The 27,031-nt window shown below is 42.9% G+C and overlaps 1 protein-coding gene across 2 annotated transcripts in view; it reads right to left on the bottom strand.

Moving 5' to 3' along the window:
* LOC118248158 (musculoskeletal embryonic nuclear protein 1) overlaps positions 1 to 20,609 on the bottom strand; it is a 39,888-nt gene extending 19,279 nt beyond the window's left edge. The window contains exons 1-4 of one of the 2 annotated variants that reach the window (XM_035546843.2): positions 20,364 to 20,609; positions 6,213 to 6,261; positions 4,287 to 4,382; positions 626 to 747 (exon numbers count right to left, since the gene is read on the bottom strand). In XM_035546843.2, coding sequence (XP_035402736.1) covers positions 626 to 747; positions 4,287 to 4,382; positions 6,213 to 6,261; positions 20,364 to 20,538 — 442 coding nt within the window. In that variant the 5' untranslated portion in view covers positions 20,539 to 20,609. The remainder of the gene's footprint in view (positions 1 to 625; positions 748 to 4,286; positions 4,383 to 6,212; positions 6,262 to 20,363) is intronic. The other variant, XM_035546842.2, reaches the window with a different exon arrangement.
* Between the last annotated feature and the right edge of the window lie 6,422 nt (positions 20,610 to 27,031).

Genomic DNA, 27,031 nt, shown 5'->3' with positions numbered 1-27,031 from the left:
TCTTCAAATCCACAGTTTCTGCAGGTCAGCAGACTGCAGTGGCTAACAGAAGACAAAACCCACAACTTCACATGAAAGTAATTTCACATCGGTATTTCTTAGCCTGTAAGAAAGACTTGTGCATTTTTCATCAGATACAAGCCCTGTGTGCAGGAGTTCAAGTGATCCCTACTTGAGGACAAGCACATTCTCTTCGCAAAGATATGTGCTTGTTTACTTTAAAGAGGGCTGGCAGAATGCTCAACTCGTATCTTCAGACAACGGCATGTGGTGCAGTGAAAGCTTTAATAGGAAATGATGTTCCAGCTACCATTTATTTAAAGTGTTTCAGAGTACAGTTATCCTGTTGTTTTTTAACCCGAGATTAGCCAGTACCGTAATTTGTTCAATCACTCCCAACAACAAAATCAAGCAGTTGTTCCAAACCTCACTAAATGCTTAAAGACTTGTTAAACTTTACAACACAGAATTTGCATGCCAAGATTCAGAGTGCTACTGCCGAGTGGAATTTTACAATAGCCATTATAACAACTGTGTAATGACTTAAAGATCAGTGAACTGTTAGCTGAAATATTCCAAAATTCTGTCTTGGAAAGTATTTTAGTGCAACAATAGAAACATTTACCATATTCACCAAAGCGAAGGGACTCCCACTGCTGCCATTCCACAATGCTGCTGACTGCACGTATACCAATGTAGATTAACAGCATCCCTAATGTGGCATCTAACAAGAAGTTGATAAGGTACCTGAAAGGAAAAATGTAAAGAAAACAAGGAGCAAGGGTCCAATTTCCAGAAGTTCCATGTATTTTTACACCACAATTGATAGATCTTCATATATGTTGAAAAGCGACAACATTGAGATTAATCATTTACCCACTTCTGTACCTACATAGTGTAAAATTTAAATAGTTTTGAGAGTCTTAACATTCTGTTTCTGACCTTAAACTTAACCTTCAACTTATACTTCCATGAACTGTGTGTGTGCATCCTCTGTAAAACTCCAATATTCATTTTATGTCTTTAAATTAAAAACAGATTTCCTTTTTCCCATCGTTCAGTTCATTCTGCATAGAAACACTCTATTTGAATAAAACCAGGGGAATAAAAGGAATAAGAACAAAAAAATAAGTTATCCTAACACCTCACAGAATTTGAAGGAAAAAAAAAAAACACAAAAAAACACAAAACACAATAATAACCTAACAACCCAAAACACTTTCATTCTAATGCGGAAGGCCCCACAAGCAGTTTTCTCTTGCTTGAAGGAGCACTCTACTAGAGCTGACAAGGAACAACAGTCACTATCAAAGCCACTATCAAAACCACATTTCAAATTACTTAAGAGTTTAGCAGAAAGTGATTTGCTTTAGCACTTCAAATCATATCTAATAAACATCTGAAACTGAATCTAGAACAAGCCTTCCAAAGAAAAAAAATAAAGCGTAATGGACACACAACTGCTGCACTATTAATTGTTTCAGAAGGAACTTCTGGGATCTCACCTATACCTCAAGAAAACAGAGATCACCATGGGTTTCAAATTAATTCTTAGGTCCATTAAATGGTGCAGCTGAAGTTCAAAGCATCTTGCAAGTCAGTTTGGTTTGTTTACTACTGCTCCATTTTGGCTGAACAAAACAGCAGCTGAGAAAGAGCCAGCGATGGTTATCCCAGCTGTACGCCACACTGTAAATCCCTGTGACTGAGTCTTATTTGGCAATTCCAAATACTTACGGTAAACTCTAGAATTCATAGGATCTAGAATCCTATTTTTAGAATCTGTTAAAATAACAAATCAGAGAGCTGGGGGCTCCTGCTAGCTGCAGAGGCAAGTCCACGTGGACAAAATAACATCAGAAAGTGGAAAGCAAATACACAGTATGTGCAATCAAAGAAGTAAAGGAGGAGCTGCTTTGATCCTCAAAATCTCGTTCAAGCAGCAGCTCAAGAATAAAAATGAATTGAACGTAACTTGCTTCAGCAAAGACGTATCCACAAACTTTCTAAAAATAGTTATTTTCTAACAGTTGTGTCAAATCATAGTTTTAGTGAACTTTCTATTTGAGGAACACAGAAATTAAGGTTTAGCGCTTGGCAGAGGAAGCCCAGCACTTAGGAGCCTACAGGCTCCGCTAGAGGCCACCAGGGGCTGCTCTAAGCCCGCGGCAGGAAGGCTTCCACCCGGCCTGGCAGAAGGGCTGTGCCGACACCTGGGCACATCGCGCTGCGCCTGGCAGCGCTGCCGGCAGCAGGCGGGCTCCGGGCGGGCGCCATCGGTGGCTGAGAGCTCCGCGAGAAAGGCTGGCCTGAGCCAACACTCCCCCCCGGTGCGCCTGGCAGCCAGCTGGCACCCTGCACCACCAAACCCCGCTGGCTCCTTTGGCTAGTACAAAGCCCTCAAACACCAGCCCTGTCTGAGGTGTTTTAACAGACGCTTCATCAGCTTTCACCTTATCCCGTACCTGCCTGACGCAGAGCATTACATTTCCAAAGTAACGAATGGCAACTTCCAGTCATGGTTCTTTCCAACCACAATGTTCTCTAAAACTACATTTTCTGGCTTTGCTCTGAAAATAACCCCCACACTACAAAACAGGAAAGCACAGAAAGCTATCCGTGTTTGGGTTTGCTGACTCAAACTACTATTATTTAAAGTCACATACAGAAACACTACTTTTACTCAGTAATTTTGACCCACTTGTAACTTTAAGATGTATTTTTTCCCCAAGAAAGGACAAGTGGCTTTGGTTGATATAGCATGCTATTTTTTTCTGCCAATAAGGAGGACCTGCACCCTTATCTGAGAAACTGCCCACCTCCACAGTTATCCTAAGAACAGCAAATGACAGTCGTGCCTTTGTTATGTGTCACATTAGATTTGTGTTAAAAGGGGTATATGAAAAAAAAAAAGTTATGTAGACTATATGGAAACATGTAGAAGAGAACACGTTAGCAAACCTTTTATTTTAAAAACTCAGACAATATAAAAAGTTATTTTAAAAATATTTTAATGAAGCATTAAGCTTTGACTTTGAATGCTAACAATACTAAACACGCTTTGGTTAGCTTGCTTAAATATATATATGAAAATGAAATAAAAGCAATTTACACCTGTCAGTTTTTGTAAATTATCAGGAAATTCTTAAAAGAGTAACCAAAATGATCTTACAATGATGCCTGGTATTACTGAAACTCTCATATTTATATCTTAACTTCTACAGTTAGTGTGTTAAAATAAATGCATTTTCCCTACCAAAATGCTTTGTGGTGGGAGGAGAAAGTGTTTTTACTAGCACATTTATAGCATGTGGGAACACAGAGGAAACTAAAGAGAAATAAGGCAAATAAAACATTTAGTCTTATGAAGCAACAAACATATTCCTTGAGCTATTTAACTCCTTTGTTTACCAAAGGACATCTGTGAGCAGCTGCCATGGAAGGAATTGCATTTGGTTTTCAGGGGCAAATTACTAGACTTTTAAAAGTAACTTCACAGTTTCTATTACAAGAAATGCGTAGGTTTCTTTGAGCACGAGCCCCATCAATAAGAAACCCAAACAATTGTCATTTGCTTCAGCAGCTCCTCTAAAAAGCCTGACAGGGTCTTAGTCATAGATTCTTCAGGTTTAATACACTACAGTGAAATGCTTACCTACTTAGTCACACTGCTCCAAGTGTGAGATCGCAAAATTAATTTTTGCACTAACTGCCTCGATACCAGGCAAGATTTCGTGCTTTTAACAGAGTGAAAATGATACTGCAGTAGCTGATGCAGTTTTCTGAAGAAAATACAAGCAGGGACAATTTTTGCTTAATATCCCTGAAAGCAACCTGACTTTATATTAAAGCCTTGCTGCAGTGAACAGTGAAGCTGGAGGTCAGTGTACACAACTTTACATTCACTTCCACTGGTTCCTAGTATCTCTTACCTCCTTCAGTAAACAGCCTCATATTACAATGTGCATCCTAAATCCTCAATCAGTAACTGGAGAGGGAGAAGCAACAGTTTACTCTCAGTCTAAAACACCCATACACAGATCAGATAAAAAAAAAAAAAAAAAAACACAAACAAAACAAAACTTTCCTAGGTCCTGCCAGACATAAACTAAAAGAGCAGATTTCTGATCCTTGATTAACTAAGCTTAAAACATAGTATTTTGAAAGTGACTGACTTTTTGCATGCAAATTTGTTTCTCTGATATATCTTGCATTAGTGTCCAAGTACAGCAAACTCAACAGCAGAACCTCCATAAAGACCAACTATCCAAAAATTAAACACTCACAGTGAACAAGGGTCTTCTTCTGTAAGGTCTGATAAATAGACGTTTGCAAAGTGGATGAACAACATCCCTATGGCTTGCTTGGAAGTATCTAAAAACCTGTAGAGAGTAAAAAACAGCTTTTAGGACACTCAAAACTGTTTACAACACAGTAGGAACACTGCGAATTTATATTAAAATTCCATCCCAATTATTCATTTTTCTTCAAACAAGAACACCAGAAGGATAACATGCCATGGTATTTAACTTACTTAACCATGTTCCACTTTAAATTCAACCCTTTGCTATTTTTTTTCTGGAATCATGCTAACAATAAATCAAATCATACCAACTCGAGGCCTTGGCACTGAAAATTTAAAGACGAGAGTGATCCTCCTGGTATCACATGCATTATCCATGAGCTAATCTTCACTAAACCTATCTAAGTCTTTAATAACCTTCTGTAAGCAATGAGTATCTCAGACTCACAAGATATTTCAGTCCTTCTATGTTTATGTATTTTTAGTAAGTTTATGGCAGGGACAGAGGTAAAATTGTCATCACATGCTTGTTCATGAACAATTTAATAGCTGGTTAATGTTTCCTTTATCTATAGCATTTTGCTAAAACTCCATCATCGGTATTTTTCACCTAACAGCATGAAGTAGCCTCCCTGAATTTTAGCTAAAGCACAACAGCTTCAAGACCTCACTGCAAAGGAGTTATCACCCTGAAACCACCATCTCCAAAGCAAAAGACAGATGGGAAGAAAATAGTTTCCTACTTACTGTGAAAATATTTTAAAAAATACCACTTAGGTACAGATTCAACATTGATTCCAGCCCCTTCCAATTCTTTTATTATTATATACTTATTAACTTCCCATGATGCTTTATTAAATATGTTAAATACAGGAATTGTGTCTAAAGTATTATGTAGGCAAGAGTGTGTTCTTTATACAGACCAGCACTCATTTTGCCTGTTGTTTCCATGTCTAAAAAGAGCACCAAAATAGATCCAAACAATATTATATGCACGAATTCATCTGCGCTCCCTGACAATTTGGTATTAAACTTTATTCTCTCTCATTCATTACCCAACACTGACAGCACAATGTTGGAGATGAGGCAGGAAGCCAGAACGTTACTTATCTAATCACTACAACATACTATAAATAACAATACTCAAATCTCAGAACTAGATTCTTGGCTTAAAAATTAAAAGCTACCGCAGCGCTAGCCAGAATTTCAGGCTGAGGTAGACTGTAGTACACAAAGATTTTGTGTTTATTTTTCCCCATAAAATAAAGGTCAAGATTAACTATGAAAAGCAGCACTGTATGATGAATTTAATCATCATGAATCAAAGATGAATATAAGCCATTGAAGAAAAAACAAAGCAGTACAGTCTACAACACCTGGAACAAACAACAGCTTAAATTTTACACCAGTCTCTACTTAAACCTAAGACAGGTTACGTTGGCATCACTACAATACAACAACATTTAAAAGATAATAAAAACAAATATACTTTTTATACCACATAGTCTTTAACGGCTTATTAAATTATATCTTTTACCGAACCATTTTCTCTATTACAAAAAATAGGACAGCTACAGAACAAGAACATCTGTTTAAGCTTAGCATCTTGGGGCAGTTTTAGTTTCCATCCTCAGGAGGAAGTGCAACTTTAAGCTTTACGTCTAAACGCACATCTTCATGAAGACTCCCGGCAATGTCTAGTAGGAATGAACTAGCGGGGAAATATTCGTAAGAACACAACATTTTGTTAAATCATGTATTTTTGTAACTGTTCTGGTCATCATTTATTCATCACTTTCTTGTCATCAATTTTTTTTAAATCATCATCATCACATGCAGACAATCATTCTATCAGCTTCTAAAACATGCAAGAAGCTAAAATGAAGGAGTGAACCATGCAAAAACATACCATATTCTCCAAGGACGTCTTTCATGCTTTGGTTCTCTGAAGCGTTTTACTACAAAAGAAAGAAACAACTGGAGATAATCAGCAACTCGCAGAGCAACAGAAATATAGAGAAATAAAAGCAAATCATCTTGCAGAAGTGTTACTCCTCAATAAATTAGGCCTTATACACCTGTATTTCACTTTATGAAGCTCTAAAGATAGATTTTAAAATCAACTGCCTCCCTTCTATCACCTACAAATAATCTGTTACCTGACCACCATTTCAATGGCCTTAGCTTTTATGATCACCCAACCAGAAAATTTAATTTCCGATAATAAAGCAGGTTCAGGGTATTATTAGAAAAAGCAGTTTCTTTCACTCACTGGAGATCAACAGTCAAATAGGAAAGTATTACTTGCAATGTAGGGGCAATCTATAATATCAGAAATAAATCAAAAGAATTAGTAACAGGACAAACATTCTCTGACAAAGTCTATTTATTTTATGGATGACAAATTGGACTTTTGTGTGCAAATTGAATTCCAAAAGGGAAATTGGACAGATTACTTAATCAGATACTCCCTTCACAGGAAGGTTGATAGTTATTAGCCTACAAAAAAGACAACCTCAAGGAAAAAGCAGTATTAAAATAGAAGCCAACTACACACAAGGAGAACCCAACCCACACGGATACATTTGACCATCTCCATCTTCTTACCACTGACAACATGAGCGGTTACGTGCCAGGAAGCTCTCCGTGCCCCCATGAAAGAGCAGAAGTCTGGGGGGCTCGGAGGGACCAGGGGCACCACTGGAACAGGGCATCGCAGGATGCCTTATGGGATGTGGGGAAGAGCCCTGGGCCATTTATGGGACTTATTAAGGGTTCTTCAGGGGAGGAGCCAAAGGTGGGGAAAGGGAGGGGTCAAGGTGATTTGTAGAGGAAAAATAGAGGGGTAAGGGATAAAAGCAACCAGCCATACATACAGGGTGGCTGGTCCGTAGCATCGTACCACCTCATCTACACGGCTTGTCCCATCTTCAGACACTGGCAGACCAACAGTAACAGGGTAATGGAAAACCCTTCCAGGAAGGATGGCTTTTACTGCCTAGAGTCCTTCCATACCACCTCAAGTTCAATGTCACCGATCAGCGCCTTTAACATCAATCTTGAACAATAACCATTTATGCTATTATTTTAGAAGCTGTCTCTTAAAAAAAAAAAAAAAAAAAGAGTTTTAAGCCTTGGTTCCCTTACTCCCCTTCAACTTGCAGAGATTCTGCCTTGAAGGCACAAACCACAGCACGTCAGACAAAATATCAGTAGGTTTTTTAACAGGTTTCTCCAGGTGTTAGAGATGCATATAAGTTTCAAAGGGGATGCTGTATATATTCTTGTTTCTGCACTGTTACTGCCTCTGACAGCAGAGATAAACTGTGTTTTACCCCCATATAATACGTCCATTAGAAATTAAAAGTGACAAGAGGAAAAGACTGCACACTACCCCAACGATAAAGTTGTAACAGCAATGTTCGCCAGCAGTTTTCCCTGTGAACAGCATGCCATAAATATAAAACCTCCGTTAAGAAACGAGCACTTCCCAGCTGAGTTCACCAGCTTACTGTTTATGACAAAACCTCCTGGGCCACAACATGGATTATTTTAATTAGTGTCACTTTTGCAAGTGACAAAGAAGCTCCAAAGCAAGTCAAAATAAATGGAAGAACTACAAGTTGCAACTTACTGCAGGTTTTGTGCAAGGCACTTTCCTGCAGTCACAGTAGGAATTAAACCGATAAGATGTACAAACTTTGGGGGAAGAACTCCAAGTTCAGGTTTTTGTCTATTAGCACTATGAAGAAGTTGTATGAGCTCATGAATTCCTTTCTTTAGATACATATTCACAAGAAGAGATTACTTAAAACCAATTCCACCAACAGCTTTCTCTCAGTATTGATAGAATACGAAATGTCTTTGGAACCTCTGGATTTCTCCATCCAATTCTGAAAATATTTCATTTGAGTTAACACTGAACAGGAGAGTTAACTCTGAAAGGCTCCACCGACAACTTCAGGGATGCTTTATACAGCCGATCATACCACAAACTTCCACCCCACTCCATTACAAAAATTAAATGAGATGCTGTGTTTAAGTGCTTTACAAGCTGCTACCTGATGAACGTGGGCCTATATATTTGCAAGCCCAGCCGATCTACACGAAACAAGCTGTGTTCTCAGCGCAGTTTCTCGCAGCTTCATGCTGGTGAACATCAGGCACCTGGGACATACGAGGGCCCCAGTGGTATTTTTGCACGGCTGGGGGTTCGCTGCCACCCAGAGCACGCTGTCGCTCCGGAGAGGCTCAAGGCTCAGGGGAGAGCAACTCGCCTTCCCTGCAGCGAGAGGCATGGCACGTCTTCTGCAGGGAGCTGGGAAAGCAGCTCGTGCCCACCCCGAACCTGTGGCTGCGGCACAGGACATATGCTTCAGTTTGCAGCGTGAGGCTCGCGCTACCAAGAATTCACTGTATTTAACATTAATTACCTAATAATGTTCAGAATTCCATGCTAAATTATGAAGGAAGAGAGAAGTGCTGCGAACTTATACTTTCAATGCCATAATTTTTCAGGGAAGGCGACAAAAGCATTTCTGCCAACAAGCACGGGGGCAGCCAGATAGGCAACCGACAAGGGAGGCACACAAGACAAGAGCATGAGCTGAATTGTCTTCATGTTTCATGAAGTTTCTAGGGATAATGGAAGGGTTTCTAAGAGTTACTTCAACACAGTATATTTTACATTTAGTATTCCAGAAATCTGGAGACGCACAGGGAAGAGTAAAGGCCATATGTATGAACACAGGTGAAGTAAACCTCTCCGTGCTGTCCACAGGGAAAGCAACACTTGAGCCTGCACGTGGAAGTCAGCCTTCCCTTCTCTCCCTTCTTCACCCTAAAAAAAGAAAATCCCCCAGGAAAGACCTTCCTGATGCGAAACAACCTCACTATTGGAGGTAAGCACTCCAGGTTTCCAGACGGTTTTTCTCGTATCAGCACCAAAACTGACCCGACTCAAGTGTTCAAAACGGGTCTTCATGCCACATTTTACTGAATTTCTTAGGCACGCATTCTGGCAGCTCACAATAAGACTCTTTCTGATCCAAATAAAGATCTAAGAAGATTTCTGTAGCTCACCAATTTAAAATTCAAATGAATGAAAGCAAGCTAAAGAATATTCGATGTGTTTGACGTTTTCTGCAGCTGCACTGCAATAACCCTGCTCCTCCCACGACAGAGCTGGGAATTCCACCTGTATTCCAGTGCTTCTCAAAACTTCTTCGAGATGAGGTCAAAACCAAAGCACATCACAAAACGTTTCATAAACCTCCTCCTCGTCACTGTCACCAGACCTCAGCAAAGCAACAGCTGAGCCACCCAAAGGGAAGAAAATGGAAAGGGGGAAATTTAGCGAGGATAAGATCACATTTGCACGTCACACATGCAAATCTGCTAGTACGTGTGGGCAGCTACAGCACACAGAACCAGCTGGCCCTTATGACAGATGCAGCAGGACACCGACACGAGCTGCGACCAGGGAAATTCCAACATGACAGAAGTAGAAAATTTCCAGCGAGAACAACTGAACTCTGCAATAAGGTGCCCAGAGGGGTGAAACCCAGGGTTCCCTTCCAGCAGAAGGCAGCCTGGGGGAGGTCTAAAAATCACCATCCTGCGATATGATGCTTAAGAGCTCCAGGATCTGAGCCACGTACCCAAGGACCAAAGTTCATCAAGCTAAAAGCCATACACACACATTTACTGGAATGCACAGAATTTATGAATGAGGAACCTCCTGCAGCTGGATCATGTAAGAAGTCAACCACGTATGCAGGCCAGATTTCAATGATTTCAAATTCTGTTTAGGAAGGCTGTCAGAAACCCTGTTCCACTTGTTACCATCAACACTTTGCCAAAGCAGTGGGAACCACGTCTGTTACAAACAAGAAGATGCACACTAATAATTCCTGAAAATCCTGTAAGGATAAATGATTTGCACCATCATGGAATGACAACTGTTGCTGAATTTTACATTACCTGTGCTCTTTATCATATGTTTGAACTTACCTCCCTTTCACACAGCTTTTAAGAGGCTTGTAGTTGGAGTTTCACTTGATCCCCTCATTATTTCTTTGGTAGCAGCAAAGAAGGAATAAGAAATTACAGATTTTGCCAGACTAATTTTTTTTAAACTAACCTTGCAAGAAACTACATGTCTAACAAGAATGAGCTAAGCATGCCTTACAAAAGGATAATGAGTCTGTAAGCCACAAACCAGCTTTTGCAACGCTTTTGAGCTCAGCATCTCCCTCCATTCAGTTTAGAAAAAGGAACATAGGTATTTACTTACTTGTTTTAAACAGACGTAGTAAATGTGTGACTTTGTTAACACAAAAGACTGAAAGAACAAGTGCTTTTGTCATGCTGCTGAACATTTTTCTGGACAAAAAAGAAACGGCTCCGTGTACTTGGTAATTCACTCTTTGCCCCACTGTAATTCTTCCTTTTCTCCCTGTGCCTCATTAGCTACAAGTGTGGTGTTCAAACACTGGCCACCCTGCAAGCCTGCTGCTCATGTTTTTGCTCTTTGCCTGGACCAGTCACTGCTGGACACAGCAGCACCAGCTGCAGCAACTGATTTGGAACCACATCCAGCACTAGAGCTTCATCAGAGAAAGACACCAGGAGCTGCTGTTCAATTTAGCCCATGTTAAGGGTTTACATACCATGAAATGCATGAGCTCACCTGCAAAAAGGACTTCTCAGACGTCTGGAAGGCAGAAAGCAGTGTTAGCCACGCCAGCACCCACACCCCTTTTCTGAATTGCACCGAGTCCTTGGCCTCAGTGGCTCCGTAGAGATCCGTGGGCAATTAACACTTGTCTGTTAAAGATGGTGACCCAGGGAAAAATGTTACAGAAACAGAGGACACAGTAAAGTTTAGCGCCCCAGACAGTCACTGGGGGGCATTGGGGGACTAAAGACTCAGTGTCCAGGCAGGTGCCCACACACCTTCTCCCAGTCCAATGGCAGCAGTTAGAGCAAGGTCGTGGCTACAGCTTTTCGGCAGCAAAGACTTTGCCCTGGATAAATGGGTCTGACTGTTAGAGCAGAGAACAAGGGACTTCGTTTTATGGCGGAGTTACATGCGCTAGAGCTGAGCATCAGCCAAGCCCAGCTATCTCATGACCAGGGCTCTTTGTCTTGTCATGGATGAAAGAAGAAGAAGGAAAATGATACGTCAACACTGGACTTCAAGTAATGTACCAAGCAGGCAGCAGTGCTTCCTGGACAAACACAGGAGAAGCACAGATACTGTCTGTTACATGTACAGTGCTGTCCTTTGACCCCTGCAAAAATGTTTACTTCCCACCTGCTTCCGCACCCAGCGAGCAGCCTCTCTGTGACTCTTGTCCCTGCATGGGCTTTGTGCTAGCACGACGCAAAGCTGCTCTTCGCAATGGAGTGGAAAAGGAAAGGACAAACCACTATCAGGAAAATAAATAGTACACAAATAAATAAGTGCCAACGGTGCAGCAACACTAAACATTAAATCTTGCAAGCTTTAAGAACGCTGAGGTAAGCAGCACCAACGGCTTGCGTAATATTTACCCAAACATTAAATTGTGAGCCAGCGTTTGGTCTTAGAAAATCGTTAGTCGTTATCTCCGTGTGTAACACATGACTTCGGTCCAGGTGTCCCTGTCTGAAAGGCTCCCGTAAATCAGCTCCCCAGCACTTCCAGACAGAGGCACGTGCTGTTCTGCTTCCTCAGCAGATAGGAGATAGCTGAAGGGAAGCTAATCTAAGCCTCTGGCACTTGGAGTGGCTGTAAGATTGCCTTCAGAAGTTTAATTTTCATACACAGCTCTCTTGAAAACACTTCTGTGCTCTGCACGAGGTGCTAGGAAAACACTACAAGGAACAAGAGGTAGGGTGCTACAGAAAGCCCCGTCCCACCGTGCGATATGCACACCTCAGGAGAACTGGAAAGCACAGCCTGCCATCGCCAAGGGGACTTTTTCCCCCATTACAAATAAGAACCATTTGGGAAACATAAATTATTTAATGCAAAACAAATAGAACCGATCCATATTAATGTGCACTAAGCAGCGATTTACGATTCACAGCACCATTTTCACCTACAACACTCACGGATCACTCAATAATAGATGAAGCTTTCCCGACATTATTCGTATGACAACAGATATCAATGAACTTTCAGTTATTCACAGCACTTATTTTAAATCAGCTCCTGGGAACCGACAGAGCCACCAAAGCACAGCAACAAACTCACCCCGTCATTAATTAAAATATTAAACTCTTACGCCGGCAGCTGGAACAGTCTTGAAAGCAGAAACGAAGCACAAAACATAAATTCAGACATTTCCAAAAAGCACGCAGAACGGTTTCTCTTTGTAGAAAATGAAAAACACTGCAAAAATAGTTAATCAAGGAGGCCAAAGGTGGATTTATACTTTCTATTTAAAGTCCATTTAAATTCTAAGTAGCTTTGCTAACCAAATTTATTCTACTAGGCTGATGAAATAATCGAAGCATTGAATTGCAAAAGCAAGGCGCATTTCACATAGGACCAACCACTTAAAAATAATAATAAAAAACTCCAAAAAGATACACAGCCCACTTCCACGTGTTCTTTTCACGCAAACAAGTATCATGAAGGGAGCGTCAGTGGCCAATCATGTAGATTTCTTTGATATAATGTATCTACCAATTAGGTCTTTATTGAATCAAGATGAAAACATGCAATAGTTTCCACTTGCATGAGCATTATTCTTAATGACACAGCTTCATACCTCTTAACATTTGTGAAAATTTAATAAAAGCTTCACAGCACTAAAAGCTAATGCCAGCACTACGAAACCTATTGCTATAAGAAAACTCAAGTTTTTAACATCAAATTGAGGTTTTGTTTGTTTTCTGATTTTAAGGCTCTCTAGACTATTTCATCTTCTAGCATTACAATCACCTTCCAAAGAGAGCACTGAAATTCCACGCACATAAACTAAAAATATGCTGGTAGTCTCACCGTCAGCCTCAAGATAAGAAACATTTCCTGAAATGATAATTTCTGACAGTTGATAGCTGGTATTTTCCAGTATGAATAACTAAGGGTGATTACTCTAAAACAAATTAAAATTTCAGAGCATACCATCTTCAAAAATGATTAGAGACAGAAGACACGCGTTGTAAACTGTGAATAGTTGTTTGTAATTTTAGAGTCGTTTTTGTTCCATGGAAAAATATCTATTTCTGACAAAGGGAGAAAACAACCAGACTAGAACAACAAAAAGCGAGCAAAGGCTGTTTCTGCACAGATGCAAGGTGAGTCGCTGGCCCGTCTGCCTTGTGTCTGCCAAAGGTTGATGGAATCAACCCTACAGAACAGCTTTTGGTCACATTTTGAGCATTCAAGCCCAGGACAGCGGTTTCTTAAGTTTTACCAGAAACCAGAGGACAGTTGGTTCTACAGAACCCACCGCTACCTTTGAAACCCTTCACAACTCAGGAACTCCTCTCCGACGTTCACCTCTCTTTAGAGATCTGCTTAGCTCATCGCCATCCTCAACATTCATCACGTATGACAAAACAAGAACAGAAACACAAAGCACGAGGCTGTGTAATGTGCAACTCGGGACTGGTGGTGGAAGAACAGGCCATGGGTATCCTGAGCAACTTGAATTATTCCCGTTCAAAGGCTAATGCATCATCCCTCTACCACCTGCAAAGCAGCCTCACGCAAGCTGCTGGCTGCAGGTAAGCACTGACACGCTGAGGTCTGTGGGGTACACGGCATGCTGGGGTCAAGAAATCTTGCAGTGGTAACAAGCTGCATGTGCTGCTGTGAGAAAGCAGACCTGGTTTTTCATTTCATCAGCACCACCCACAAGATAAGTGTTAGACACCTGTTATGTCTGCAAACCTCATTAACCATGAAATTAACATCACAGCAGAGTGCAAAAATGTACACTATTTGTGCAAATCAGCTCCTTACAAATTCAATTATAAAACATTAGTCAAGAACAAAAATTCATTAGGCAGTTTACAGTTAAACAACAGGCTAGCTAAGTTCAGAAGTTACTTCTGATTAAACACAGCTTCTCAGTTTCTGGATAATTTATCATCTTAATAATTTCCAAATGTCAACATAATGTACCCTTTTTTCTAAACATTTCATGATGTGAATGACATGCATAATTATACTCAGAACAATCTTATTATCTGGAGTATAATTATATCCAGCAATCAGCTGAGTAATAAGAACAGCGTAATACATTCTGAGCCCACAAGATAAACGGGCAGCAGACAACTCTTAATGAAAAGTACAACTTACTTCACCATTACAGATTATTTGTTGACAAAAATAATTGTCCTTTTTCTTTACATATATATATATTGACGTGGCATTTCCAGAAGACTTGCTGTATTTAGTGACGCTAAATATTTCTGACCTGACACTATCACACCACCAGGACATGAAGCCACCCAACAAATTGCTATTATAAACTATACCCCGCAAAGAATGAGACGTCCTGCAAAAAAAAATAAGTAAAACTCAAGGTAATGTAGTTTAAGCAGAACTAAACAGTATGAAAAGGTTTCTGCTATGGTCAGTAAATGCAGAGATGCATACCTAACTATGCTACAAGGCAAGATTGTTGGTCTTCAGTTTCCAAAAATCAGAAACAATCCTGAAAGTGTTACTCCCAGATTCATTTCAGTTTTTTTTTGCTTCCCTAAAAAAGGATCAACTGAACAGCTCCCAGCCGTATTATTACTTGCTTTTGTACAATATGATGCTTCTCAGCAAGATTTTTTTTTCCTGCAGAGCTTGCAGTGGTCAGAACTACATCTTTTGTATGCTAAATACTACAATATTAGCACAGTAAAAGAAAGCAATTCACTTAACTAATTTTTACCCATGTGGCTGCCTTTTTTTTTCCTGCTTTGGATCCTAATGCACCCCCCATTTTTGTCTCAGACGTGGATGAGGATGCCACAGAAAGGACTGGTGATTTAAATCAAACTACAAACAAGCACCTAACACAGCAGGACCTTTGAGCAGTTTAGGGAACCCCACACTTCACAGGATGTACAGGAGCAGCAGGACCTCACGGGGCTCTCCTGGGTCCTGCAGCCACAAGCAGCCAGCTCCCTGGTGGAGCTGCAGGGCTGCCCTGGTTCCACCCCGGGTCCTGCCCGCAGCTTTCCAGGGAAGAGCACCGCTCTGGCTCGCCAGGCTCTGCCTCCTTACCTGCCAAGCCAGTCCAAAATAACCAAATCGCTTTCCTTCGCTACTGGGTGCCCAGCACAACTCCCATCTCTAAGTCACTTTTGCATCTCCTTTGCCGATAACATAACAGCACCGAGGTGCTGCTCCGAGGCGTTCTTCCCTCCGCCACGGTCTTTCACACCCCTTTTGGGCCCCAACGCAGGCGATCCCCGAGCCCACGACCTGCATGCGTCTGGCGACTCGCCCAGCACCTGCACCTGTGCAGAGCTCTGCGGACGAGGACGATGTGCATCCTGCAAAGCATGATCCAGCACGGCTCGTGCAATGCTGCTCACGCCTTCATACATACGAGGTGTGCTGTTTGTGATTTGAAACTCGTGTGTGGGATGAGCTCTACAACGAGTCGTGCCAGGAGCGTTTGCCCTGAAAATGATATGCTTTTGTTATTTCATAATTAATAGTTTTCTTCAGGCCAAATTTTTTTTTTGAAAGGTCACTGGAGTTACTTTGTCGTCCTTCTCAAGTCCCTGCTCCCTGGAACATTTACACCTGTAACAATACTCCCTTACCCTGATGAAAATATGAAATAACTCCTTTGAAAATTTTAATTTTGCTAGAGCATTTCAAAATCTACCAAACTATCTAACAAGGCAACTTACAATACGAAGCAGCAATCATTCTCCTGGCAGGCTTACCAGGTGGGAAAACCTTGCTGTAAAGTAAATGGATGTAAGGATGCAGCTTTTAAAGGTGCTTCCTTTAGGGCACTGTAAACAAAGAGGGCAAGGAACAAAATAGAGAAAAATATTTATAAAAGATACCGTATGTAAGCCGTGACCCCCAACAGCAAACCCAACCTCTCGCTTATTCCCAGCACCTATACTCAAGCACTTCACTTTGGAAGTGCTTTCAGCAGCTTTTACCTTCTTGGTGTGAGTACAGACACAAACTGTAAAAAAGCCATAAAAGATCAATAGCCCCACACGCTTTGGTCTCCTTTGCAGCATATTAATGCTTTCCTACAGGCAGACACAAACTTTTTACCTGCAGAGCACCACAGGTCTCCTCTATTTCAGTAATTTGTCAATACAACTTATATCTAATTTCTCAGCCATTCCTACACAGCCTGACACAAACTCATCCACGCTCTGGCACGGTAAGGGTCTGCTGATAAACGCACACATTCAGGACAAAATACTAGACAAAGCTTGTGACAGACAGGATAAAGGGATTGGCAACACGGTTTTCGCCACACCTTCTTGCAGCTTTGGCTAATAATAACTGTATTCTTTACAATTATGTCATAGATGTGTGGGATGACTGTGCTCCCACCATGTTCATCACTAAAAGCTTGACCAGAGAATGCTCAGAAGGTACTTGGGATTACTGACTGAATACACTGTGGTATAAAAAAGTGTTTAAAACTAGCTTTGTGCCATCAGTAATAAAAACCGTAACTATAGCACCAAAAAAAAATAAAAGCTAAGAAGCAAACGTGACATTTTAAATCAATATCCCCATGAAATAAGAGATGAGCACTGTAATGGCAAACTTTGAAAAATGTCTCATCTTTGGCTGGCTGACGTGAAGCACAAACATCCATCTCCTACGGCAGCGGAAACCCATTACGACTTCCTGCTACCAAGTGGCTTGGCTGAAACAAACCAGGCTGGAAAACCAATGCATACTTAGGCATGAGAGCAAAATCAAGAAACAGGCTTCAAAAACCAGGCTAACAGATGTGAGAATTAGCAGACAGAATCCAAAAGGGCTACCATTCCATGCAGATTTGGAGAAAAAAAAAATAAAAAGTTTTTAAATCAGCATGTTCCCTTTTTTAGCAAGTTAGAGCCTGCAGGTAGGAGAGAAGCCGCAGAAGTCACCTAACCTGACTTCAGTGCGACTTTGGGCAAACCAGAACATCTGCAGCGCCTGGGTGAAATCGTCCCAGGGTGCCTCCAGCTTCCCAGCAGAGAGCTGAACCCAGAGCAGGTAAAATTAATCCACACACCAGTGGGCTCTGACAGCACCAGGTATATCCCCTCATGACTTGGACAACAGAGGAGGAGCTTACTCCTCTGGTTTATGGATGATGAGAAAGGAAGGGAAGGAGGGGATGGAGAGGTGTGAAAGCGTGATTTTGATTAAGTTGTGTATTTCTTAGGCCTCAAAAAACTTAATGTGGTAAGAACAAATGCAAGTTATTCTTAGGCTGAAGGAGTTAGGGAATAAGCCCAGGACAGCTGATAACTAGCCAAATTGTTTACTACAAGGCAAAACTCTGGGGATTACAACAAGTTGTATATTTGAACGTGGAGGAAATGGAGTAACAGCTCTCAAATACTTAAGAGGCTACTGTAAAGTAAAAAGGTAAACTGTTTTTCACGCCCTGTGCGACAGAACAAGGAGGTGTGAGCTACAAAGGAAAGAAAACCTCGGATTTAGTTTCAAATGCTCGTTTCACCAGCTCAAAGCACGAGATTCTCTGTCCCTGCCACAACTTTCCTGCCTGTGCCCCTCCAGCAGTGAAAGGATGTACTGGGGAGGCTGCTGATGGGACTGCACGCTGTCAGAGGCACCGCATCTCCAGCACGCTGAAGAACTTGACACAGAACGAACGACGCGCTCAGCCCTTGGAAGACAAAGTTCAACTGATGCCACTGGAGGGGGAGGTGACAGCGTAACTTCATGGCAACCGGACAAGGCAGACACACGGGAAGGTACCAAGCTGGAGCATCAGATCTTAAACAGCTTTGCTTTAAGGATAGTTCTTCACTTATTTGTAGACGAACATCTAGTAATGAGGCACAAAAAGGCCCTCCTCTTGCAGTTAGTTACTATGACCAGAAAAAAACAGTAATTCCTTATTCAACTGAATGCAAGCACAGTAGGAGCCATCAAGAAAAGGGCAAGCCTGGGTCACCCTCTGATTTACCCACTTAAGAAAAATTCTTACTGTTCAAATATTTTTCAAAGGAAAACAGCCAGTGTGCATAAAGAACAGTTTTACAATACATCTGTGTTGATGTTACTCTCACTGCTTTCCCCAACAGAGGATTCTGCACTAGTAATGGCATCCAAAGTGTCAGAACAGCTCCTTCTGATGCTTCCTTTCAAAATAAATAAATAAAGTGACTTGCCCCTTCCAGTTAAATTTAAGTACCAGGCAGTCCCATGTCTTCAGTTCCCTGGCATTTTACAGAGGGAAGCTCCATACAGAGGCTTAACACTGAATGGGAGCTGATCTCCAACCTGACAGCTGTGCCGCGTCTCAGGCAGACCTTGCCAACAGCCGCTCGCTTCTTCCTCAGTGCCGTTCACTCTGTTGTACCGAACAGCCAGAGGAAATACTTGAGCCTAAGAACAACCGCATCGCTCTGTTTGTTTTCCTCACTGTACCGGTTGCGTGATCCAGCTCTAGGGGCTGTGTCATCCCTTCTGCCACACCAGCTTGGGACAGGAACAGCTACGGAGGTGCCGAGGTGACCGCAGAGGAGACGTCGTGGTCTCCCTCTCCTTCTCAGCCGTGAGTTCCTGCTTCTCTCTCACATGAGATCTGTCACGTGGAGCACAAAGAAGCCCTACTGGGTTTGTTGAGACAACTTTGAAAGATTTTGGAAGAGCATGCCAGATGCTGCTTGGAGTATGACAAAAAGGATGGAAACAGTAAGACAAAACTAGAAGACTGAACAGAACCAGCCCTTCCAGCGCAACACAGCACCTAACTGGGAGACCACCACTCTCTTACCAGTGCAACTGATCTGCGTGGCAGGGTCAGCTTCTCCTTCTGGTACAGCACAGGCCCAATGTCAAGTGGAAAACAATGTGGCTGTCAACACTGGGACAAACAAACCTCTCCTTCTGCTTTCCAGTGTAAGCAGAACAATTTGCTACTTTTTTGCTCTAATCTCCTTCGGAAACAGATCACTTTTCTTACCAGTACCGGGTTGGGGACTGGCTACCTTCCTTCCACTCCCCTCTCCCACAATTACAAGCACTTCACTGATAATCTCCTTCTAATAGCTCATGGTTCAAAAATATTTAAGCAGAATGAGGTTAAGAAGTGCTGCCTACAACTAGGCTTTTATACTCCCTGCCTGTAGTGTGTATTCGCTTTTCCTTATATTCACAGAGTCCGCAGGCATACTCGAAACGTATAAAGATTTAAGTGGAAACATCTCCAGAAAAAAAAATAGTCTTGATGCAGAGCATCAGTAGTGCATCACCTTTTGATACAAACAGCCAGTTCTCACGGATTCACATCCTCCTAACTCTAATACCAACAGCACATGCACGTGTTGAATGTGTCATCTTCCTAAGGTGCCTTTTTGGTGGGAAGCCGCTCAGACTCCCAGGTATGAGGACGCCCTGGCTGACCGAATGCTTTACCGGTGACTACGCTGCCGCTCAGCACCGTGACGATGCCTGCTGTGTGCACAGCTCTTCAGGCGCAACGTGATCGTTACCCGTCAACGAAACGCGAAGCATGCCGCAAACTTCTGACTTAACCCCAAGAGCACGATGCTGGCGTGGAAGGCAGCGGCACAACCGCAACGCAAACAGCACCCCGGCCTTTCCACCGAGCTGCCAAACGCCCGCACCCGCCATTCCCCTTCGCCTCCAGGCTCTGTCAGCAGCGTGGCGGCGGCCGTGCAGCGGCACCGGCCTTGTCCCCCCGCCCCGGGCTGACAGGAGGCCGGGCACGGCCCCCGACCCCCGGGCTGACAGGAGGCTTGGCACGGCCCCCGGGCCTCTCCCCGCCGCTCCCCCTGTGAAGGCCCGGCCGGGGCCGAGCAGCGAGGAGGGCCCCGCGGCCCGTCCCGCCCCGCCCCATCCCGTCCCGTCCCGGCCGCCACTCACGCATGAGGGTGCTGAAGGCCACGACGCCCAGGAGCCCCTGCAGGAAGATGCCGAAGCTGTCCATGAGGGCCCCGTTCTCGCAGCCGCGCTCGCCCGGCCCCGCCGCTGCCCCGCCGCCGGGCCGCAGGGGGCTCTCGGTGGGGCCGAGGCTGCCGTTGGGCGGCGGCGCCCCCATGGCGAGGCCCGGCCAGCGCCCGCCTCAGCGGCGCATGGCGGCGGCGGCAGTGTCGGTGTCGCGCCCGGCGACCGAGGCCGGGCCCCCGCCCCGCTTCCTGCGGCCCGCGGCCCGCCCCGGCGCGTCAGCGGCAGGCGGGGCCCGGCCGCCCGGGGAGCAGCGGGACGCGAGAGCGGGGGGGCGCTGCCCCTGGGCCGCGCTGCGGGGCCGGGCGCTCCCCGAGCCCCGCCGGCAGGCCCCGCAAACCCCGCCGAAGGCGGCGGGGAGGGCGGGAGGCCGCCTCCTGCCGCCAGCTTCCTCACAGCGGACGGAGGGACGGTTACCTGGCACCGCGCGTATTTACACGCTGAAAGACGGCACTGAGCGCATCAGTCTGAGCCCGTTCCTGCGCGTTGTTCTGAGCCCAGTACAAAAGAAGTTCCAGACGAGCCAAGTGTAGCCAAGAAAGCAGCGCCGAGGAGCAGGGTGCAGGCCGCGGGCAGGGTAGGGGCTGAACGAGGTGGGTTCTCAGGTCCCTTCCAACCCAAGCCCCTCGCTGGTTCTGTGAAGGCGCAGGGACACTGCTGCAAGGCTGACCTGCTTCCGAACACCCGGGGGAACTTTGTGTTATTCATGGAAAACAAAACCAGCTTATTTTAAAATTCCGACTTGACTGGATAGCGTATACCTTCAGAGAACCCTGCAGAAGGAGCAGCAGCGCCTGCAAGGTTTGGATACACACGTTTAAAGGCAACAATTAATGGAAACTTCTTTGTAGGCTCTGTCCTTAGCTCCTTTGTAGGACCTTCAGCATCCTGTGAAACAAAATCTGGTACCTTAGAAAGCTTAGAGCAATAACGTACCTGCCTTTGAGGGAACCATATGTACCACCCAAACGAGCTGTTAACAAGGATGCTGGGCAAGTGGTATTTACGTAGTCAGCATTTCCTTTTAGACATAAAATGGAACACACAATCTAGTGTTCCCCATGCTTTTGTAAGATAGAAAACCACCCACGTGTAAGCAGCAGCATTCATCGTTATATTAACAACCATCAGGAACAGTTTAAGTATCTTTTTTAATTTTCTTACAACCACTTAAAACTGTCATATACCACAAACTTATGTACACTATTTACAGACAAAACAAGCAAAATATCCATCCAAAATATTTTTTAAAAAATCCTCTGATTAAATTGTTACACCTGCTCAAACAATGGTGGGACTTAATAGGCATATTTTCTTGTGCATGTTTCTCTTCCATTTAGTACTTCAGTCTCACTGCATATATATATATATATATATTTAAAAGTTAAAGAAAGATAAAACAACAAGCAGAAGGGACGCAACACAATATGCATTTAAATCTTTGTTTAAGAACAAGCAGCTAATTAAAAAAGGCAAAATACAGGAAAAGTGCATCAGTTCCAATGAGTTAGTATAAGAAAGAGGCCCACGTGTGGAGAGCAGGTACCCCCTTAGGGCAGAGCCTCCTAGAAGGCCTCTGATTGTCTACAAAGATTATTTTTTAATTTATTTTAAACGAAAAATAACAACAATAAAAAAAAAGTAAAAAAAGAAGAGGATAGGAGAAACATGACACCTCCAGAAAAAATATTTTTTTCCATGAGGTTTCTTGGAAACTGGTGCTCAACAACTTTTGGGGTGGGCAAGAACTCATTTTTGCCCAGACTTCATTGTTCATTGACTTGAGTGAGCCATGCCTGTGACTCGAGCAGAAGGCCTGTTCCTCTTGAATGGCACAATGTTGGAGGACTTCCACAGGCTCCATGCCCATGGTTGTGCTGAGTCAGCCAGACCTAACCACCTCTGAATTTTGTCAGCGCAAGACCTGCTCGCTTCCATGGCTTAAAGCTGAGCCAACCATTGCTGGCTTTGCACTTAACATAGGAACTTTGTCTTCTCATCAAAACATCCATCCTTATTGCCTGGTGCACTTCAGGACAACAGATGCAACTATGAGAAAGCTAGAAATGACCAGACCATGGAGACAAAGTGGCACCAGCTGTAAGTTGTTTTTGCTAGATTTCATACAGATTATTATTATCATTTTAGAATAACATGTAACAATAGGTTTGCTGTACCTGGTGTTCCCAAGTCCCCTTCTAATCCTTCACCCATAAGGCTGCCTTTGAAAACAAGGCTATGTGCACATTTGGGGAAGTTTGGCAGCACTCTAAAATTTGGATTCAGCACACAATCCCTTTAAAATGGAGCCTTCAGCCAACACCTGAAGTCTCCTGACAGAGCCTATGTCTTTGTGCTTAGTTGTAGCAATTTCAGCTCACAGTAGGCAGTAACCAGTCTGCCACTATGCAACAGGACCGGTTAAGGAGTAGCTTACTATCTATCATATTTTTGGCTTTCGGGTAGGGCTACTTCAATCAAAGAGCTTCTCCCACAGCAATAGATTTGGTCCAAAGGTATCCAGTCTCCAATTTGAGTTCGACAGTTATGAAGCCTATTCAATTACATTCAAAAATCTCTTTTCCTTTTGCCATGTCTTTGTACTTCATGCAGAAGATTGGAGTGCTCGGTCCAATCAGCTGTAAATACATTTACACTTCTGTGGACCTAGCAGCTACATACTTCTTTCCTCACTTAAAGCATCACTGGAATCAAGAATAAGCCCTAGCAAAGTCTAAAGCGACAATGAAATAGTGCTAAAAGTTGTGTGTGACAAGGGAAAATAATCCTAACCACCACTGCAAACTCTGTACTGCTTCCTTCAATCCCAGGAGAGACTGCAAACACCCCTGGTGTTCTACACAACATGTAAACGAATTTGCCTTTTCTTTCTTTCCTCAAAGAGCAACTTTCACAAGGGTTTAGCATTAGAAAAAAAGTAGTCTTCATTCACCAAGTCAGTGCTGTACCTCTCCTCTCCTGGAAAGGTCACTTTCAGTTGCTGCTCATGCCTTGGGGGATCAATTTACCACATTACCCTTCAGCAACATTTTTGTCAAATGCTTCTCTACTATGGGCTCCTTGTGTTGATGCAGAGAGCAAACTGTAGTAACTCAACAAAATCCTTCTGCCCAGCAAGGCTAAGCTTAGCACAGTACAAGCGCCATGTGGACGCACCACCAGGTTTCTAAAGCTATGATGTGCAAACCAAGACTACACAATGCATATAAAAATAAGACAAGAATATAAGCTCTCAAAAATATAAACTAAGCAGTATCTCCTTTTATCACCCACATAAAAGTACATGACGCCCAAAGGAGAGCTCATTTTCTTGTAATGAAAACATTTCCAAGTCCAGGAGGCTGGACTTCAGCTTTGTCATGTCTTAGGATGAATAGAAGTGGTAGCCTAAGTTAATTACAAAAGTCCCAGCAACTCCTGCTTGGGAAACACAGGTATCATCTAAAGCCAAGATTCAGGCATTGAGCTACTAAAAATCCAGTTCTGAAGAAAGAGAGCAACTAAAGCAGCATGTGAGCTGATTTCAAGTTATGTTGGTGTAAGATGAACAAAGTTAAGTGCAGTTGTCATCTGCCACACATAGAAGAAGAGGAACTTGAAACAGCCAAGTAGAAACATCATCCATCAAGATAAAGCCCCAATTATCCCTTTTAAAATCCAGCAATGAGTGCTCCCCCCCCTCCCCCCAGGAAACAGAGTGTACAGTACCCATGTGCAGCATAAAAACATTTCACAAATAATGAAAACATCCCTTTTGAAAATCTCAACAAAAACGGATCCCATTGGGACCAGACTGTCAGTGCCTCCCAAAACAAGGCAGAAATATCTAGCCTATAAAACATGCCAAAGGTGACCAGTAAGTATCCCACTAACCTCTGATACTGCTCACTGCTTTGTTTGCTGAGAAAAAGAAGTATGACTTTTGTATTTAAATCTCAGGCGCCATGTTAACAGGTTCACTACATTACCCTTTAAGGTCTATTCTCTCCTAACAGCTACTCAGGAAGACACCAATCTGGCCGTTGGGAAAAGTAGAATTAATATCTCTTGGTTATGCAGATCAATTCTGCTGGGCATCAGCTTCTCTAACAGTGCAAAAGAATTCTGGAATCCCTGAAGAATGACAAATGTGATCCAAAAGCATCTTCCAGCCCAGAAGTTCTCTGCAGGTCAAATTTCTCAAGACAAGACACTGACAACAAAGCAGCAATGTTTCTTTCAAAAAAAATTTCAGGCCTAATGGATTACCACTGAGCTTGTAACTAAAGGAATGGAGTACAGAAGGATGACCTTGGCATAACACAAAGAGACAAAACATCCATTTATTGGCCACATATATGGGGTGGGGAAGAAAAAGGGGCACTCTGATTTCAATTTAACTATGTTTTCAGACTCTTTTATAATCTGGGAAGAAAAATTGTTCTAGTCGCACACTGCCTGCCCTCCCTCAATCAAAACTACTGAGCTAGTAAACTGTCATATTAGACAACTGACAACTAGACAACTGACATATTAGACATAAACTGTCATATTAGACATATGACAATTGTCCTATTAGAATCAATATTGACATTTTGATTCTAAAAAACAAACAAACCAACGTTTAATTTAGGACTTCCTTAAATAGTTCTGTCTCTACAAGGCAGTTATTCTAAGGGGATAATAGCAAAAGAAATCAACACCAACTATTTCGCTTTGCTTACTGTATAAACAGTTTCTATTGGAGGTAGCTCCTCTCAACACCCATGTGCTGGATACAGACACAGACTGTGCAAGCTCAGCTCTTGCTTTACGCATGACCTCCTCACTGAATCCTACAGCGCACAGCATCAAAATATCCTATCATTTTAGGGCGAAGAGAAGCTTGGATCACTCCATGTGACCAAGTACCCACTGCTGATCAGAAATCAGCGCGTGTCCTTCCTAAAACAAATTCATGTAGCGAGCACCTTCCTACCTGAGATACCTTGTTTGCCAGGGGCTTTCTGTAAAAATGCAATTGAATAGGGGAAAGGAAAAGGGCTGCACACTTGCTTTATAAAGGTCCAGCCCATGCTCCTCCAAATACTCATGAGAACAGGCAAAAGCAAATGAATGCAAACCACCTGAAACCTAATGCATATTTGAAGCAGATCTCAAGCCTGATGCAAATTTCCCACATCTTTAATGGGAAGTAAGGTAAGCCCTGTTACTTAAAGTGTGACACACAAGTCCATGGCAAGTGGCTGAATGGGTTTAATTACCCTGAAAAATTAAAATCAGCAGTTCATCGTACAGTTGGTCTACCACTGGAACTAGATGTCCCTGTGCTCCTTTTCCCCAGAAAAAGCACAAAAAAACCTCTTCCCCCCCCCCCCACCGTTTTCATCCAGTCTGATCCTGAGCAGCTGTAAGTAGTTAAAAATACAAAGTCATACTTGTAAGACAATTTTCAGTAAGCAAAGCCTAGTAGAGCAGTCCTCCATTGATTGCAGCTTTCTTAGTGTATTCTACGAAAAGATGTACAGGTAGCAAAGCAAAAAGCTGCTACAGGCTCTGTGTACATGGCCCGATTGTTTGGTATAAGAAAAAGGAATCAACTTCACAGAATTCTAAAGGGGGAAAAAAGTAAAAGAAATTTTATCTGAAAACCAAAATATAGGAAATCCAGAGGCACTTTCTCTTTCTTTCTTTTTTTCCTACAGCCCATCTGTAAGAGAAGTGCAAAGTAATTTAAGTTTTCTGACATCTGAGAAATAGGTAACACCCAAGCTAAGCCTCCAGAAGTTTCAGCTAAAGCTTGGGAACAGAAGCTCTGTATGATGATATGGGTTTGTACTTATGACATGCCTACAGAAGAGAGACTGCTGTGCAGCGACCTACGATTTGTCCAGAAGAAATAGTTCCCTCCCTTTTAAATTCATCACTTCTACTGTTCAGGCTACAGAGGTAGTAAAAACAAAACAAAACAAAAACCCAACAATAATGAAACAACAAAACAAAACAAAAAAGAACCACACTCTTGCTATACTGTACATTCAGAACCCTGTGGCCACGTTGTTGTCCTAACAATGAACAAATTCATTAAAAGACTCAACATTAACACACGAATGTGCAAAGAGCACATTCCAAAGCCAGTGCTGTGGTAAAGCAAATGTTCGTCCACAGGAGGGGATGGGGATTCTGTGAATCACCAGGAACAGAGAAAGTTATTTCTGGCAGCCTGCATGCGAACGTAAACAGGATCCGTTTCTCCTTTTAAAGTTCTGTGCCACCAGAACTATTGAAATGTCACTTCCCACCAGAGGAGACTTTTCTGTAATCGTTAAAAAATACATTAAAAAAAGGGAACCATAGAGCAAGAGACTATCGTGTTCCCAAGCTGGCAGCTGGCAGAGTAGCCCAAGTTTGCATTGGCATTTTGCTCCAGATGTTGTCGTCTTTTTCTCAAAGTGAAAAACTGAGGCTGACAGATTCTCTTAGGTTGCCAGAGCCCCAGTTCAGCTTCATTTGGCTTTCCTCGCTGGAGGGAAAGGAGCATAGAGTTGTGGTTGTGCTTCAAAGGTCCACTTTATCTTGGCAGCTCC

Source organism: Cygnus atratus, chromosome 10 (assembly GCF_013377495.2).
Source record: "Cygnus atratus isolate AKBS03 ecotype Queensland, Australia chromosome 10, CAtr_DNAZoo_HiC_assembly, whole genome shotgun sequence".
NCBI classification, from domain to species: Eukaryota; Metazoa; Chordata; class Aves; order Anseriformes; family Anatidae; genus Cygnus; species Cygnus atratus.
The sequence above is the reverse complement of the archived record's forward strand: the minus strand, read 5'-3'. Positions and strand labels throughout refer to the sequence as shown.